Source organism: Haliotis asinina, chromosome 11, assembly GCF_037392515.1.
Source record: "Haliotis asinina isolate JCU_RB_2024 chromosome 11, JCU_Hal_asi_v2, whole genome shotgun sequence".
Lineage (NCBI taxonomy): Eukaryota > Metazoa > Mollusca > Gastropoda > Lepetellida > Haliotidae > Haliotis > Haliotis asinina.
This window is the reverse complement of record NC_090290.1, coordinates 23,566,629-23,582,233: the sequence shown is the minus strand read 5'-3', so window position 1 is coordinate 23,582,233 and position 15,605 is coordinate 23,566,629. Positions and strand designations below refer to the sequence as shown.

General features: G+C 40.0%; 1 protein-coding gene and 1 pseudogene across 1 annotated transcript; both read left to right on the top strand.

The window, feature by feature from the left end:
- The first annotated feature begins 905 nt into the window (after positions 1–905).
- On the top strand, positions 906–2,180 carry LOC137255346 (uncharacterized; annotated as a pseudogene).
- Positions 2,181–7,612: 5,432 nt separating this feature from the next.
- LOC137256017 (solute carrier family 40 member 1-like) lies at positions 7,613–15,037 on the top strand. Its single transcript, XM_067793673.1, has 7 exons — positions 7,613–7,752; positions 8,709–8,776; positions 9,454–9,613; positions 9,936–10,178; positions 11,103–11,312; positions 11,853–12,644; positions 14,127–15,037. The coding sequence occupies exons 1-7, from the start codon at positions 7,689–7,691 to the stop codon at positions 14,408–14,410; spliced, it is 1,821 nt and encodes a 606-aa protein (XP_067649774.1). The 5' UTR covers positions 7,613–7,688; the 3' UTR covers positions 14,411–15,037.
- The last annotated feature ends 568 nt before the right edge of the window (positions 15,038–15,605 follow it).

The following is a 15,605-nucleotide window of genomic DNA, read 5'->3' as shown; positions in this document are numbered from 1 at the left end:
AACTTACTTATGCCGATCCTTTACCCGCTCCACCGAGGTTGTTTCATGTCTCACAGGTACCAAACCGGGTATTTTATACTGTTGCATAATGGTAAAATCTTTTAGGATAACAACAACAGAACAGAACCTAAAGTCATGAAAAGTTTATTATCATTCAACAAATTTCAACAGCTATGGACGCATACATTAATTAAGCACTAAAAATACATAAATATTTCCCCCAAACAGCTCCATGATGTGACCATACAAAATTCACATTTAAAAAATAACATATCCTGTGCTTTTTATTCCCTTTTGAAAAATATATTTCAAAGTCATAATTCCAAAGTCTCTTTCAAGAGTCATATTCAGTTGTGTTGTTCAGGTTCTCTTCTTCATCTGGACGTCTTACTGGCCAACTTGGAATATCCAGTGGCACACCACTTCCCTTCATGTCGTTGGGATGTCTTGCCCATGTTTTCATATTCTTCTTGCCTCTTGCGCTGGCTTTATATATTCGCTGGTTGTCCAGCTGTCTCTTGTACGTTGAAAGTTTCTTGCTTTCCCGGGAAAATCCAGTTGACAACAGTACATTGTTATCTTCGTCAGCTGACACCACAGGTGATGTCAGTTCTTTCCTCAAGAGAGGAAGAACTTTCTCCTTCTTCTTCTCTGGCCAGTCTATCGTCAACAATGCCTTCTTCCTGCTTTCAAATTTCTGAAATTTGGAGAACAGTACAATTATTAACAAGTATTCATTTACAATATCTCTAGATAGGAAAATCATGCAATATTGATCCAGATCAATAAATCAAAACTAATCATCTGACCTGAAAAGTAACACGAAGTTTAATCACAGAACAATTTTATAAAATTTGACACAAGTGAGAGAAATACATATTTCTTTAACTTGGTTTGGATATTTGATGAATGATTCTCTTCCAGTAAATAAAATAAGTGACTTAAGAAAAACACTGATTACACCCGGTTTTGTGGACAAATGTAATTTGTGGAGGTCAAGAAACACCGAGAATCTCTATGCAGATGTGTTTGATGGCGAAATGCCATTTTGGTTTAGCCTTGAATGTTGATTGGTTTGCCCCCTATAAGAGAAGGAGAGACATATCGATTGGCGCCTTATATATGGTTGTGATGAACCTACCTAGAGAGGAAAGATACAAGACTGAAAATGCCATCCTTGTCGGTCTCATCCCTGCAATGAGGAAAGAACCCGAGTCGTTGAATCCTTTCCTGGATCCTTTACTGAAGGCACTGTGGAAGGATGTGAAGATGACAGTGAAGGCTGCCGTGATGTGTGCTGCAGCTGATGTCCCTGCAGCTAGAAAACTCTGTGGCTTCATGGGGCATTCTGCTTGCCAAGGATGCTCCCACTGCACCAAGCCATTGATGATAACCTCAGGCCGTGGTGTTCCCAACCTAGACAGGTGGCCTCTTCGTGATAGACGACATCATATAAAATACTCCAATCTGGCAGAAACAGCGGAGACAGTGTCTGGGAAATACATGATTGAATCACGATATGGGTACAGATATACAGTTTCACTCGACCTGGAATATTTTCAGCCCTCTAGTTTTTATGCCATTGACCTCATGCACAATTTGTTTTTAGGTACTGCTAAAATGATGTTTTGCCACTGGGTTGAGAGTGACATTTTGACAAAAAGTCTGAGTCTGAGATTGGTTCCATTTATGGGTTTTGGCTTTTCGCCTTTGAGCGTTACAATGGTTTGTTGATTGAATTCCCCACAAACAAAAGGTCTGTAGAATGTCAGCTGATGAGAAAGTTTGATATGTCTTCCATTGTTAATCCAGTGAATGTTGATGATATACACCGTGCTTATTTCACTGAATTGTTGAAGTTTCCCTCTCATTCAGATGCCCAGGTTAATAATGTGTCATGTTTTTATGCTCATTACTATCCACTGAATGATCTGCCAACAACTCTTTGGGGCAACCTTTATTCTTGTTCAACAAAGCAATCTTACAAATTATGTACTCTTTCAACTGTAAATCTTCAATTCCTCGCCCAGGCATATTCAGCTATGTACAACAGTGAGGTCATGGTCAACATGCTTGCTCAGGGGGCAAACAAGTGTCGAACCATGTTGTTCAACAACGAACTTTACACCTCAGAAGGATATGGGCAGGGAAGCACTCCCAACATTATCATGGCCTCCTAGACTGATGACAAATTCAATATTCTCGCCCAGGAAATACTTCCTGAAACACACACGATTGAGCCAACCGAGGGAACGTTCACAGACCACGTATTTGCTGTTGTCGACTGGTATAAGCCATCGGAAACCAACCTCGGTTATTTGCCACCGACCTCACTCTGGCAAGACAGAGAACTGAACCCAGGACCTGCCTCATTTATACCAATACAGAGAATCCAGACTATGTGTGCTTGGCACACTAAGAGACAAGGACAAAAGCCATTTTTAGTTGTTGTGACGCTACCTCACCATTTGTATGTATAGATATGTGATAGATATGTGATATAGATTGTGATATTTGTGTGTATTATAGTGTAAACATGATGCTGCTTCATTTCACTGCCTATCATTGACAGTGAATAAATAAAGAATGTGAAGAAAAGAAATGTTTGTTTTTGTATCCTCGGTTTCAACAACTGTTACAGTTAACCTTTCTTCTTCTTGTAAGTAATATTACAAATTAAATGTACTCCGCTAAAAATATATAATACTGTTTATTCTATGTAAATTCTGATAATGCAATATGATGGGGAAGCAATTGATCTTCAAAGTTCAGTTTCAGGAATGAAAACCGACACATGAGCATAGTTTCCATTTCCAGAACTACAAGATTACAGTATCAGGAAACAAGGTTAGGGAATGGATACCAACTGGAGATTGTCATTGTTGTAGTGACTAGGTTTCAGGAATGGAAACCAACAACATACATATGACCATATAGTTTCTTGTAGGATTCCGTTTCCAGAACTATAAATTTACAGTATCCATTATGGATTCTATTTGGAAACTATGTCACTCACTTTCACTGAATGGGAACCAACTGGATACCAGGATGATCAGCGTTCTGCCAAACAATTACAAATTATAAGTTAATTATTTCAAAACAGTGTCCAGGAAACCAACATGAAACTACATTTTCTGGTTTTATGTCGGTTTCCATTTGCAAAAATCTTCCAATTGCAAATTCCAGATATGGAAACTAACAAGAAACTCCTGACCTTAGTTTGTTTTTGGTTTCCATTCACAGAAATACCAAACACATAGAATCCAAAACTGAATCCAGTTGGAAACTCAGTTAGTTTCAGTGAATGGAAACCAACTGGATTTCCCTTTTACCCAGTAAACGGATGGTTTCCAGGTTTCTGAAAACCAAGTCATTTTAGTAGTGCAAGTATTCTTCCGGACTCGTGGCTTACCGGTGTTGTAAGCCAATCTATAAAGGTAAAGGGTGTAAAGTTGATCCCAACTCATACAGACCTATAACAATCTTCAGTTGTCTTGGTAAACTTTTCACAAGAGTGTTAAATAACAGAGTGAATACATTCTTAAATACCAACAATATATACTGACACACAATGAAAACGCAAAACCCATTTTCGTCATTTTCAAAATAATTTTACATAATGAATTCAATTATCACACTTAGGTAACTTGATGTAAGGTCGCCAAATGAAACCATAAGAAGATTTCGGTTCGAACCCATTTAATCTTCCTGACAAAGGGATAATTCGACAAAACACAACTCTGGCAGTTTTCTTGGATGTTATGGGGTACATGGTTACCGTGACATGCACGAGCAAAGTGGGGTTTGGGACGCATAAAAGGCATCATGATTCGATTGTTTCACTACCAGTCACAAATGCCACGGCTCAACGAACCACGGAGGAATCAAACCATTGGGATGCTGTTAGCCGGAACATCACAGAGCGAGGTTGCCCGCCTCTTTGGAGTGCATCGATCCATCAACTGTCCACAGACTCCAGCAACGCCATCAGCAAACAGGAAGTGTTCGTGACCGTCCTGAAACCAGGCCGACTTCCGGTTACGACACAACGTCACGACCGACACATCCGTCGAGCACATCAACGAAACCGCTTTCAGACAGCAGCAAACACAGCGCTTACCACAATAGAACGTAACAGACGGCAAGTCAGCGCTATGACGTGATAAGACGTCTGCGAGCTGTGGGTATGAGATGTCGTAGGCCATACCGTGAAAACATCATGACACCACGTCATCGGGCTGCCAGACTGCAGTTTGCTCAACAACATCGCCTTATACCACCCAGATTCTTCAACCAGTGTGTCTACTCTGATCAGTCAAGGTTCTGTCTATCCTATGCCAACGGACGTCAACGTGTATACAGACGGCAACACGTACATTATCAAGATGGATGCGTTATTGAGAGATATCGCTTTGGTGTAGACAGTGTAATGGTTTGGGCTGAAATCAATGTCAGATTTCGGAGCCGTCTGATTGTGATTAACGTTACAGTGACAGCACAGCGTTATGTCGTCCAGATTTTAAGACCTGTTCTTCAACCGCTTCTGAACAACCATGGACATCAGCAAATGCCCTTGACATTCCAGCACGATAACGTCCGTCCCCACACTGCACGTCTTACCAGAGACTTGACTTTCTCCAGCAAGCACAGATACCAGTCCTTCCCTGGCCAACTGTTTCACCCGATTTAAACCCCATTGAACATTAGTGGAATGAACTTGGACGTCGTGTTCATCAACGTCAACGTCAGCCAAACAACGTCGCAGAATTGTCCCTTGCTCAACAGCAGGAGTGGCAGAACATTCCTTAAGCATCTGTTCGACGTTTGTGCCAATCCATACCACCACGACGACTCCGTGCTTGCTTGCAATGTCAAGGAGGTCACACTCGCTACTGACTTTGATAAGGGGGGTCTGTGTGTTAAACTTGACGTGTTACGTCATCAGTGTGCAACATATCATCTTCTTAACATGCAAAGGAAAGACAATTAAATTCTTTACATGACTGTATTAAAACTTGTTTGCAAATGATATAGTTTGTCATTTGTTTCCTAGTATGAAATGGGTTTTGCGTTTCATTATGTGTCAGTACCAACACAGGCAGGCTTCAGAAAAGGGTTTTCCACATGTGATAACATTTTTGTTATGCAAATGATGATCCAAATAATAAAACTCTCTAACAAGAAACAATATACAGTATTTGTAGATTTCACTAAAGCATTTGATAAAGTCTTGAGAAATGGGTTGTGGCATAAACGAACAAAAACTGGGATAGATGGGAGATTTTTCACACTCATAAAAATATGTATCATAACACAAAATCTAGAGTAATGATTGGAAATGCTATATCAGATGAAGTTCCGTGTTACGAGGATGGGCGACAAGGTGAAAACCTGTCGCCCCTTTTGTTTTCTTTCTACCCAAACGATCTTGAACAACATCTCTTTGACAGTAGCTGTAATGGTTTTAAATATGAAATGCAAGCAAACAATATTGACCTCTTATACCATTTTATTATATTGTTAAACGCAGATGACGCCGTAATGTTCAGTGAAAATGCAAATGATTTACAAAAATGGAAAAAGAAACTTAAAGAAAACCTATCCAAAACGAAAGTTGTTATATTTGGAAGCGGTCCAGCGAAATCTTCGAAATTTCACTTTACATTTGGAACTGAAGTTATAAATATTGTTGATACATACGATTACCTTGGAATTACATTTCACAGGAATGGGCGATTTGTCCAAGCAATAAAAGCACTTAGGGAGAGAACCACCAAGGCAATGTATTGCCTTTTGAAGAAATCCAGGAATGTTAATTTACCTTTAGATTGTCTTTTCGATGCATTTGATGTTATGGTTGTTCCAATTCTTCTGTATGGCCCCGAGATATAGGGGACATGAGAACGTAGAAATAATAGAAAGAATTCACTTAAAATTTCTGAAATTAGCGTCCGGTTTGAGAAGCAGCACCCCAAATTAGATGCTTTACGGTGAATTTGGAAAAGAGTCTTTGAGTATAAATATCTATAAGAGATATATTTCATTCTAGCATAAACTAGCCTCCGAGAATATACACTGGAAACCATCCCAGATTATATACAGCTGTGTTAACAACATCTGGGATAATACAAGTAAAATTCCTTGGTTTCGTTTTGTGAAACATATCCTTGATAACTGCGGTCTATCCTACGTGTTCCTAAATCCGCCTGTATGCTCAACGCCCTGGCTTGTCTCACTGGTCGAAAACACCTACAGAGCGCAGTTCTTTCAAAATTGGAAGTCTCAAGTCGATTCAGGTTCAAAGGGAGATTGGTATAAATATTTTAAAACCCAGCCAATCTTAAAGATATCATCTTCTTCCAAGAACTATAAACTACCCTATTTTGAGGTTTAGAACACCTAACCATAAATTACCAATTGAGACTGTCCAATGGTTGGGTATTCCACGCGAAGACCGACAATGTCCGCTTTGTGTATCAAAAGCTGTTGGAGATGAGTTTCACTATTTGTTCAGATCTGAAGCTTTTCTGCAACTGCGACAACAGTCTCTGAACACGAAATACCTAGTATTCCCAAATTTTGTCAATCCTTAAAAAACTCTTGTCTACTACCAGCATAAGCGACCTTGAAGGCCTTTCTAAGTTACTGAATAATATATTTAACGCATTTAAAAAATGAAGTATTGTCCCTATCTTACAACTATGTAAGCTGCTGTCTTTTATATTTTGTAAATGTATGTACGTTTATCTCATGTACCGCCGTTGACGGTTTCTGGGGAATAAATTAAAGAGTTCTGGGTTCTGGGCATGGAGAGGTGATCAAACGTCTTTCTTAAACTTGTCAAGGTTTGGTTACTCGTTTTAATTCCATGGTGAATTTAAGGTTCATATTAATGTGCTGACGTGTTAATGATTCACCGTATATCGAGGTCACAACAACTATCTTATACAAACGTTGGCGTATCTTCAGGGGTTATGCAGTTGGACTATTGCTTCGTAAAGAGCAAACAAAGAAACAAACAAAACCAACAACAAACCAAATAAAAAGTAAAAAACAAAACAAAAAGACACACCACACACACTCAAATGCCTCCCCCACCCCCACCTAAAAAAAGTAAAAATATACCCTCCAAATATTCAGTCAATAAAAAGTAAGAAATAGAGAATATATCCATACAGAAATAAATGAATGAATAAATAAATGAAATAAAAACAATTTCACCATGTATGTTACTATAACCATTCATCGGAAGCAGAGTTCGTGTGTCGAGGTTCTTCAGCATAACTGAATTACAATAAACAAACCTTAATAGTGAAAGTAGAAAGTAAACACAAAATGACAGCTGTAATACCAATCCTTACCATGTATAAGAACAGAAATATGCTGATTTGACTCTTCATTAAGCATTTAATCAATCGTGTGATTAATGACAACATATATATTTATATGGAAACGTATAGTAAATAAATGTTTTATGAACTGCGAAACAGTTCGTACTGTAATTATGTTTCTGTGCTTTGCTGTTAGCTTCGGCGTGATTTTCACTATGCACAGCATTAAACCGGATTTGTAAGTACGATGCATGTCATTGATCAATGACTATTGGCAACGTTGTTCGTGAAACTGCGAGCTTGTATTTCCTGGAATCAAATCTTTAGCTGGATATCCCTAAGTGTGAAGAAGTTATCATGGTGTCTGAAAATGGCGAATACAGATGGTACAAAGTATCAGAAGATACCGGACTTATCAAAAGTAAGTATGCCCATGCACCCTCTCTACTACTACTCGGGTAGGTCTTTTGCTTGACACAAAAGGCAACCATGTTTGTTGTAGAAGGCGACTAACGGGGTCGGGTGGTCAGGCTCGCTGACTTGGTTGACACATGTTATCGGTTCCCATTTGTGCAGATCGATGCTCATGCAATTGATCACTGGATCATCTGGTACAGACTCGATTATTTACAGACCGCCGCTATATAGCGGGAGTATTGCTGAGGGCGGCGTAAAACTAAACTCAGCAGGGATGAAAATAAGTTTTTTTCCGATGAACGAGTAACATATCAGTACATTAGTCAGGAAGGCAAACTTTTTAACCATTTTAACTAAACTCCCTCCCTCACTCACCGGTGGTGGTAGTAGTAGTAGTAGTAGTAGTGGTGGTGGTGGTGGTGGTGGTCAACTAGGTAACCACAGCGATAGGTCGAATTAAATTCACAGTTAAAGGGGAATATTGCAATAGATGGCTGCGTGAAAGGGATCATCAGAAAAAATACCCCAATTTCTAATGGAAAAGTGTTTTGGTTCAAATGTTAAACGCGAAAACATTTTAACATCCGGTTAAAAAAACAACATCGGGAACATCCTCTTTCACTGCTTTAGAATGCATAATCCCAAACAAGTTGTTCGGTAGAATCAAGGAGGATGCAATCGGCAAAAGGCACATATGACGTCACGTCACGTCACGTGATACCTGCTTCAGCTCATTAGCTGTTTCCGTATTAAGCGTAAATACGGGTGATTTTTAATAGTTTATTGCGATTTTACAAAGCTTCAGTTCAATTTGAATCATGGAAAGTGACTTCTAGAATACTTTTACCTCTATGTAAAAATGGCCCAGTATCTGTTATGAGATATTTACTCAGTCCTGAATTATTCCGTGATGCTCATGGATGATGTTCATGAAGATTTTTTTCCCAATTATCAACCAAGGCGAAAAACAAACAACGTCGAAGAACATCACCTTGCGAGTGTACTGCAGTCATTTCCTGTCCACATGGGTAAGTTGAAACACGACATGAATATGAAAGGAAAGCGACACAGAGAAAGGAAAGCGACACTTACGATCACCTCTAGCTGTTTTATGAAGAAAAATTTCTGATCGAGACAACAGTAAAGCACATTATTTTATCGATCAAACAGTTAGTCAGATCGGGAGCGAAAAGTCTCTGGTTCTATCCATGCAAAAGTAGTTTAAACTTTGTACCTGGTGAGGAACAGATGAAGAAAAAATTATGAATGGACAACCTCTGTATATCAAAGTGACTTGATATCACACACGAATATATATTGTATACTTATTAAATGACGATTTCTGAAACATTGTACGGGAAGAATCTGAAAGAATGTGCAGTGTGTGCAGAGTTGAATACGTACAATTTCGAGTTGTTACACTTAAACCCGAAAAGATATAATATAAAATAACTAATTTTACAAATTGACTTTAAAACTTATTGAGTATTTTTAGCAGTACTTGGAATGCCATACATTTAGACGTGTTACTATCAAAACATGGCAGTTACCTTGACTTCAGGAATATTACCTTGAGACTGGCGTAACTCAAAATGTCTGAAGAGATCTTCTAACTTCTAAAAGTATGTCCCCCGCCGTGATATTGCTGCAATATTGCTAAAACCTAAACTCTCTCACTCACTCACTCACTCACTCATTGCTGTAGGGGGATCAAATGTGGTGTTTTGGAGTCGGCCTGTTTCTCATTGAGCTGTCACCGACGTCGCTGCTCCTCACTGCCGTCAATGGGCTAGCAACGGGGATAACAGTTCTCCTGGCGGGAGCTCTGGTGGGCGCCTGGGTGGACAGGACTCACAGACTAACCGGTAAATACAATGTCTAGCGAGAATGGTTTAATGGGATCCATCGCCTAAAGAGCATAGGAATAATGATTTTCACGGGAGACGGGGTGTGTGGGGTGGGTCAGGCATTCATTTGCACGTCGCCCTTCACGTTGATCCAAGGTGTGCACTTGAAGTTGGATGAATATTTTTCAAGGTGTGGACTGTTTGTCCGAATTTGACATTTGACATTGTTACAGAATGAATTTCTTTTAAAATCATTATACGAGACATTAGCTTTTCGGTATAAGTGTTTTCCCCTTGAAATAAACACGTCAGAATAATCGTACAATAACATACATTGCAGCAGCGCAAGTGGCTTTGGCTTTACAGAACACGTTTGTGGCACTTTGCGCATGTGCATTGTGTATACATCTCTCGTGCCATGGGCTTATTGTTTCTCTGTGGAACGGCTGGTTGATGACTCTGTCCTATGCATCAATCATATTCTTCGCTGTTTTGGCTGACTTGAGCAGTGCTGCCCGGATCCTCATAATTGAAAGGGACTGGGTTGTGGAGATATGTGGAGAAGACAGCAACCGACTTGCAGGTGAAGAAAACTGGATGCTGTTTTGCGGACAAATCAGAGCTTTGTTAATATCATCTTGAAAAAAGGCTTGTTCACGTGAATCATTGAAACTTTAATAGGTGTTCGGGTAACTAGGTGTAAATGGGCGTAGTTGCCCGAACATCCATTAAACTTTTAAAGATCAATCTTGTTCACATGACCCACATATTTTTCACGTTATGGAAGTTCCCACCTGATTTCCCACCTGTCATCATTGGCCTCACGATTATTATACTCGGTCTCTGAGTACCGCTCCTATTATTCCTTAAGAAACTCAATCACTTTGACGTTATCGGGGAAACTCTGACATTTTTTTCGCAATTATCGATGATCCACAATAAAAATATCAATGCTGAATTGTTCACTTTATTTAATTATTATTTTTAAACTTATGAAGAAGGTGGGCGGTGGGGACGCCAGATGGTTAAATCGTTCACTCGTCACGCTGAAGACCTGGGTTCAGTTCTCTACATGGGTTCAATGTGTAAACCTGTGAAGATCCGGGCTAGGATTGGTCTTCAGGCTCCCTGACTTGGTAGACACGTGCCATCGGTTCCCATTTATGTAGATAGATGCTGACGATGTCGTGTCTGGTAAAGGGTCGATTATCTACAGACACCCGCCATATAGTTGGAATATTAGCAAATGCCCACACGCAATGTGTGAAGCCCATTTCTGGTTTCCTCGCGTAAATAAATAAATAAATAAATAAATAAATAAATAAATAAAATAAATAAATAAATAAATAAATAAATAAATAAATAAATAAATAAATAAATAAATAAATAAAAACGGGTAAAAACATATTCGTTCACTGTAAAGTGGTAAAGACTGAAACCTACATTTTTTCTGGAGAAATGTTATTTTAAACCCCACTTCATAATCATCTCGTTTGTTGTCCTCCAGATGTGACCGCTACACTGCGGAGGATGGACCTGGCCGCACAGATCCTCGCCCCAATAGCTTCAGGGGAGATTGTGTACTTCTTCAAGGTCAGGAACGGAGCTTTAGTCATGGCAGCGTGGAACGTTGTGTCAATGTTTATCGAGTACTATCTCCTGTGGAATGTCTACAATCAGGTTCCAGCTCTACAGAAGGAGAAATACTGGCAGAAAGGTAAGGGTGTAGGTTACCGGATGTCTTATTTTTAATCCACAAATGGTTGTGTGGCGGGTGTTGCAGTCAGTGCAAATCACGCTCACCCATTCCACGAATACACGGTCTCAATTAAAATCCTTTATTCATTTTTTAACAATTTAAAAAAAAATAAATTAAGTGCTTTTTTTCAAATAAGCTCTTGAAAGCTGTTACACTCCAGGTCGTGTTCTCTGTGCCTGTGCTACATAGTTATTCCTCTGACGCAGTCTAATTTCCGTTCAATGTTCACTCTGAATGTCAAAAGAGAAGAAAATCAGTCAAGCGCGGGTAACTATGACCAGACAATCGAGTGACTGACATCATTAACATCGATCTACGCGATTATGATACGATAACATGTATCAACAAATTGCAAGTTAGTGAGCCTAACTGCCTGATCCCGATCTTACGACAAGAATGGGAAGATCTTCACGGGTGCTTTGTTCGTAAATTAACATAACGCAATGTCTTTAAGAAAAAAAATGAATACTGAAACTGCTTTCTCATTTTCTACTTTAGATGATACACCAGACAAAACCAGTCACAAACCGTCACTTGAAGCTCTTAAAACAGGAGAGAAATTCAAAACCTGTGCTGGGAAGACCAGTGAGTTTCTAGCTCTGACAGAATCAGGATACCCAGTGACAGCTAGCATAGGTGAAACCAGGGAAGTGAAAACAATCAACGAAACCAAGAACAACACAAAACAAGAAACCAGCTGTGGGTGTTTCCGGATCTTATGCTCGCCTATCGTCATCATCTACACTGGCTGGAAGACGTTCATGCGGTACAACGTTGCTAACGCCGGCCTTGGTCTAGCGATGATGTACTTGACGGTCTTGGGGTTTGACAGCGTCACCAGTGGCTATGCGTTTACCCAAGGAATATCTGAAGGACTGCTTGGTCTAGCAATGGGATCTGGCGCCGCCATTGGGATTCTTGGGACCTTAGTGTATCCAATTTTGAGACATCGCATTGGATTAGAGAGAACAGGCCTAATTGCCATGACGCTACAGATTGCCTGTCTGTTCTTGTGTGTTTTGTCCGTCTGGGCACCTGGAAGTCCGTTTGACCCCTTCTTCTTCCTACACCATGATTCCCCATCCAATGTGACTGGTGACAACTGTACGTCACCATTGTACTTGGCAGCATCCAGAAATATTTCTAGTGTGGCAGGCGCCAACTGCACTTCCTTGACCAACTTGACGATTTCAGGATCTGCTGGTGCTATGACAACGACAGCCCCCTTGGTTTCCAAGTCTTACGTTTCCATTAGTCTTCTGATATTGGGGATTATTACAGCTAGATTTGGTGAGATTTCATACGACTTCGTCAAGTTAAATTTAAGATCACGTGAACAGCCAGGTGTGCAAGTTCCACTTATGCATTTGAAATTTCACTACTCACGCTTGTTGATTACCTGGCTGTTCTACAAGCAAGTACACCCCTTCCCGCTCCTCCCCATCCACACACGCACGCACGCACGCACGCACGCACGCACGCACGCACGCACGCACGCACGCACGCACGCACGCACGCAAAAAGATTACTGATGGTTTGATGAACAACTTTTTATTAAGGTGTCCAGAACATTTGACACGTTATCAGAAGTCTGTCGATTTCATGTGACTGCAACATTTAGTTTTGTTTCAATTGCAAGATTTTGCAGCAATTCATCGGTTTCGTATGACATGAAACGGACCTAGTTAACAGGGTAGAAAACAACTGCCACGGGACCGTAGATGACAGGGCGATGGGTTAGCATTATGGTATTAAAACAGAAAGTGTGGCTTGATTTCCACAAGTACGAAGAGGTAGTTGTACATTGTGTAAATCCGATTTCTGGGATATTAGATGAAAGTAAAAGATGTAGAGTAAAAGTTTGAAATCAAATCATTTGTAGAGCATGTACACCAGGTATCTTGAGGGATGATGTTTTTAAAAGTTGACATTTGTTTCCAAAAACGTTAACAGAATCGTATTCCGGAAACTACCCAGAGTTAATGATTATACTTACTATACTTTCCGTGACTTAAGCCGAAATGACAAAACACTCATTACAAAGTGACCATACACATTTTCTGCTTATAAATATTAAATATAGAAGTGTTTTCATGTAAACAATACATTAAACTATACTCTCACGTCGCTAAATATTATAAGTACTTATCTAGCAAATTATGTTTTTCGCGGGACTATTATTCTTATGTGCAAGATGAAACATACCATTGTTGCATTGTTGATTGGATGTCTTAACGCCGAACAATTAATATTGAAGTGCAGCTAAATGGCTCCTCTACAAATCAATGTTATGTACTCAATGTTATGTACTCACTATTTACTCGCTTAGGGTCTCTAGTGATGGTTGGTTAAGTAAACAGCTAACAATAAGATGTACTTACTGTAAGATGTACTTCATTGATAAATATTGTGATTAATTGTACTGTATGTCCTATAAGGCTGGTATACAATCATAAGTGCGATCGGACGGTGGGGTAGTCTAGTACTTAGGTTCGATTCCTCACATGGGCACAATCTGTGAAGCACATTTCTGGTGGCCCCCGCTGTGATATTGCTGGAATTTTGCTGTAGCGACGTACCACCATACTCACTCACTCACTCACTCACTCACTCACTCACTCACTCACTCACTCACTCACTCACTCACTCACTCACTCACTCACTCACTCACTCACTCACTCACTCACAAGCATGGTGCTACCGACTTCAACAAATATCCATCGACGGCGTGTTCATAACATTAGTTGTTCTAATTATACTCTTGTGTTCCAGGACTGTGGATTGCGGACCTGTCAATCACTCAACTGTTTCTTGAACACGTGGCAGAAAGTGAACGCGGTGTTGTGAACGGAGTTCAAACGTCGCTGAACAGGATGATGGACATGTTAAAGTTTGCCTTGGTGGTTGCCCTGCCCAAAACGGACGAGTTTGGATATCTGGTGATAATATCGTTTGTGTGTATATGTATCGGGGACGTGTTGTATATGACATATACAAGATCAGCCAGAGGTCACCTGCTTCCGTGCCATTCGAAGTGTGGAAGGTCTGAAGATTAACCTTTAGGAACTGATCTGTGTTGGACAGGCTAGGAATGAAACACATGTACTGTAGTATTTTTTTCCCGTCACCACCACACCATACCCAATGTAGATAACAGGTGATTGGGGATTTTTGTTTTCAACAATATTCAAGTTACATGGCGGCGGTGTGTCTGGACCATACAATCCAGTGATCAAGACCATGATCCTTGATCTAAGCAATGCTTTCTGATACGATGACGTGTGTCAGCAAAGCAAGCGAGCATCATCACCCAATCCTGCCAGCCGTTTCTTACGACAAGTAGAGTCACTGAACACCAATAATAACCTGGGTCTTCACGGAGGAATCCTAATGCAATGTGTCAGCGGTCAGTTATCAAGTGAAAACGAACCAGTGATTACAATAGCCATCACCGTCGTGACACAATGACACACCACCCACAAGCCATGGAGCTTCCTTCATCCCCGACTCCTACATCTGAGTGTGTTAAGAATGAGTTTAAGAAGTTCGTAGGGCTAGAAACGTTTCGAGAATAGCCCGTCTGGATTATAACCTAAATTAATGAAAATGATCGCATCAGTTTAAATGTTTTGTTGTTCATGTCAGTAAAAAAATCCATAGGCACTTGACTTTCAGAGTTTTGTTTTTTTTATATTTAGTTTATGAAGGTGGTATTAACGTTAGATGGGTTTGTATATGCGATAGGCGGTCTGAATGAGAGGAATAATAGACTTACGTGGTTTAGTAATTGATTCTCTCATTCCATTTGATTAAGCATATACAGATCCATCTTACGTCGGAGTTCAAATAGTGAAGATCCAGGATAGAATATAACTGATCTTCAGTAACCCGTGCTCGTGGTAAAAGGCGACTAACGGGATCGGGTGGTCAGACTCGCTTACGTGGCTGACGCATGCCAACTTGTACCAGTTGCGTACATCGATGCTCATGCTGTTGATCACTGGATTGTCTGGCCCAGATTCGATTAATTACATGTTTGTTTGGGCTTTTGACTATTTAGTGTCTTAGTTTTTTATTTTATTTTGTTTTGTTTGGGTAATTTTGTTTGTCCTGTACGCAACAATACTAAGCACCAGTCTAAGTAAACTTATCATGAGTACTTTTCGTTACACTCCACCACTGAGTCTAACAAAACCTAAATTAATTTTTGGTGTATATTAAGCAATATATAGTCCGGCTGTATGACGGTTG

What these genes read in the sequence shown, in the direction of transcription:
- LOC137256017 (XM_067793673.1), top strand. Translation starts at nt 7,689, where the DNA reads ATGGTGTCTGAAAATGGCGAATACAGATGGTACAAAGTATCAGAAGAT. An exon ending in AGATACCGGACTTATCAAAA is followed by an intron (nt 7,753 to 8,708) that starts GTAAGTATGCCC and finishes TTATCAACCAAG; the next exon opens with GCGAAAAACAAACAACGTCG. An exon ending in GGAGAAATACTGGCAGAAAG is followed by an intron (nt 11,313 to 11,852) that starts GTAAGGGTGTAG and finishes TTTCTACTTTAG; the next exon opens with ATGATACACCAGACAAAACC.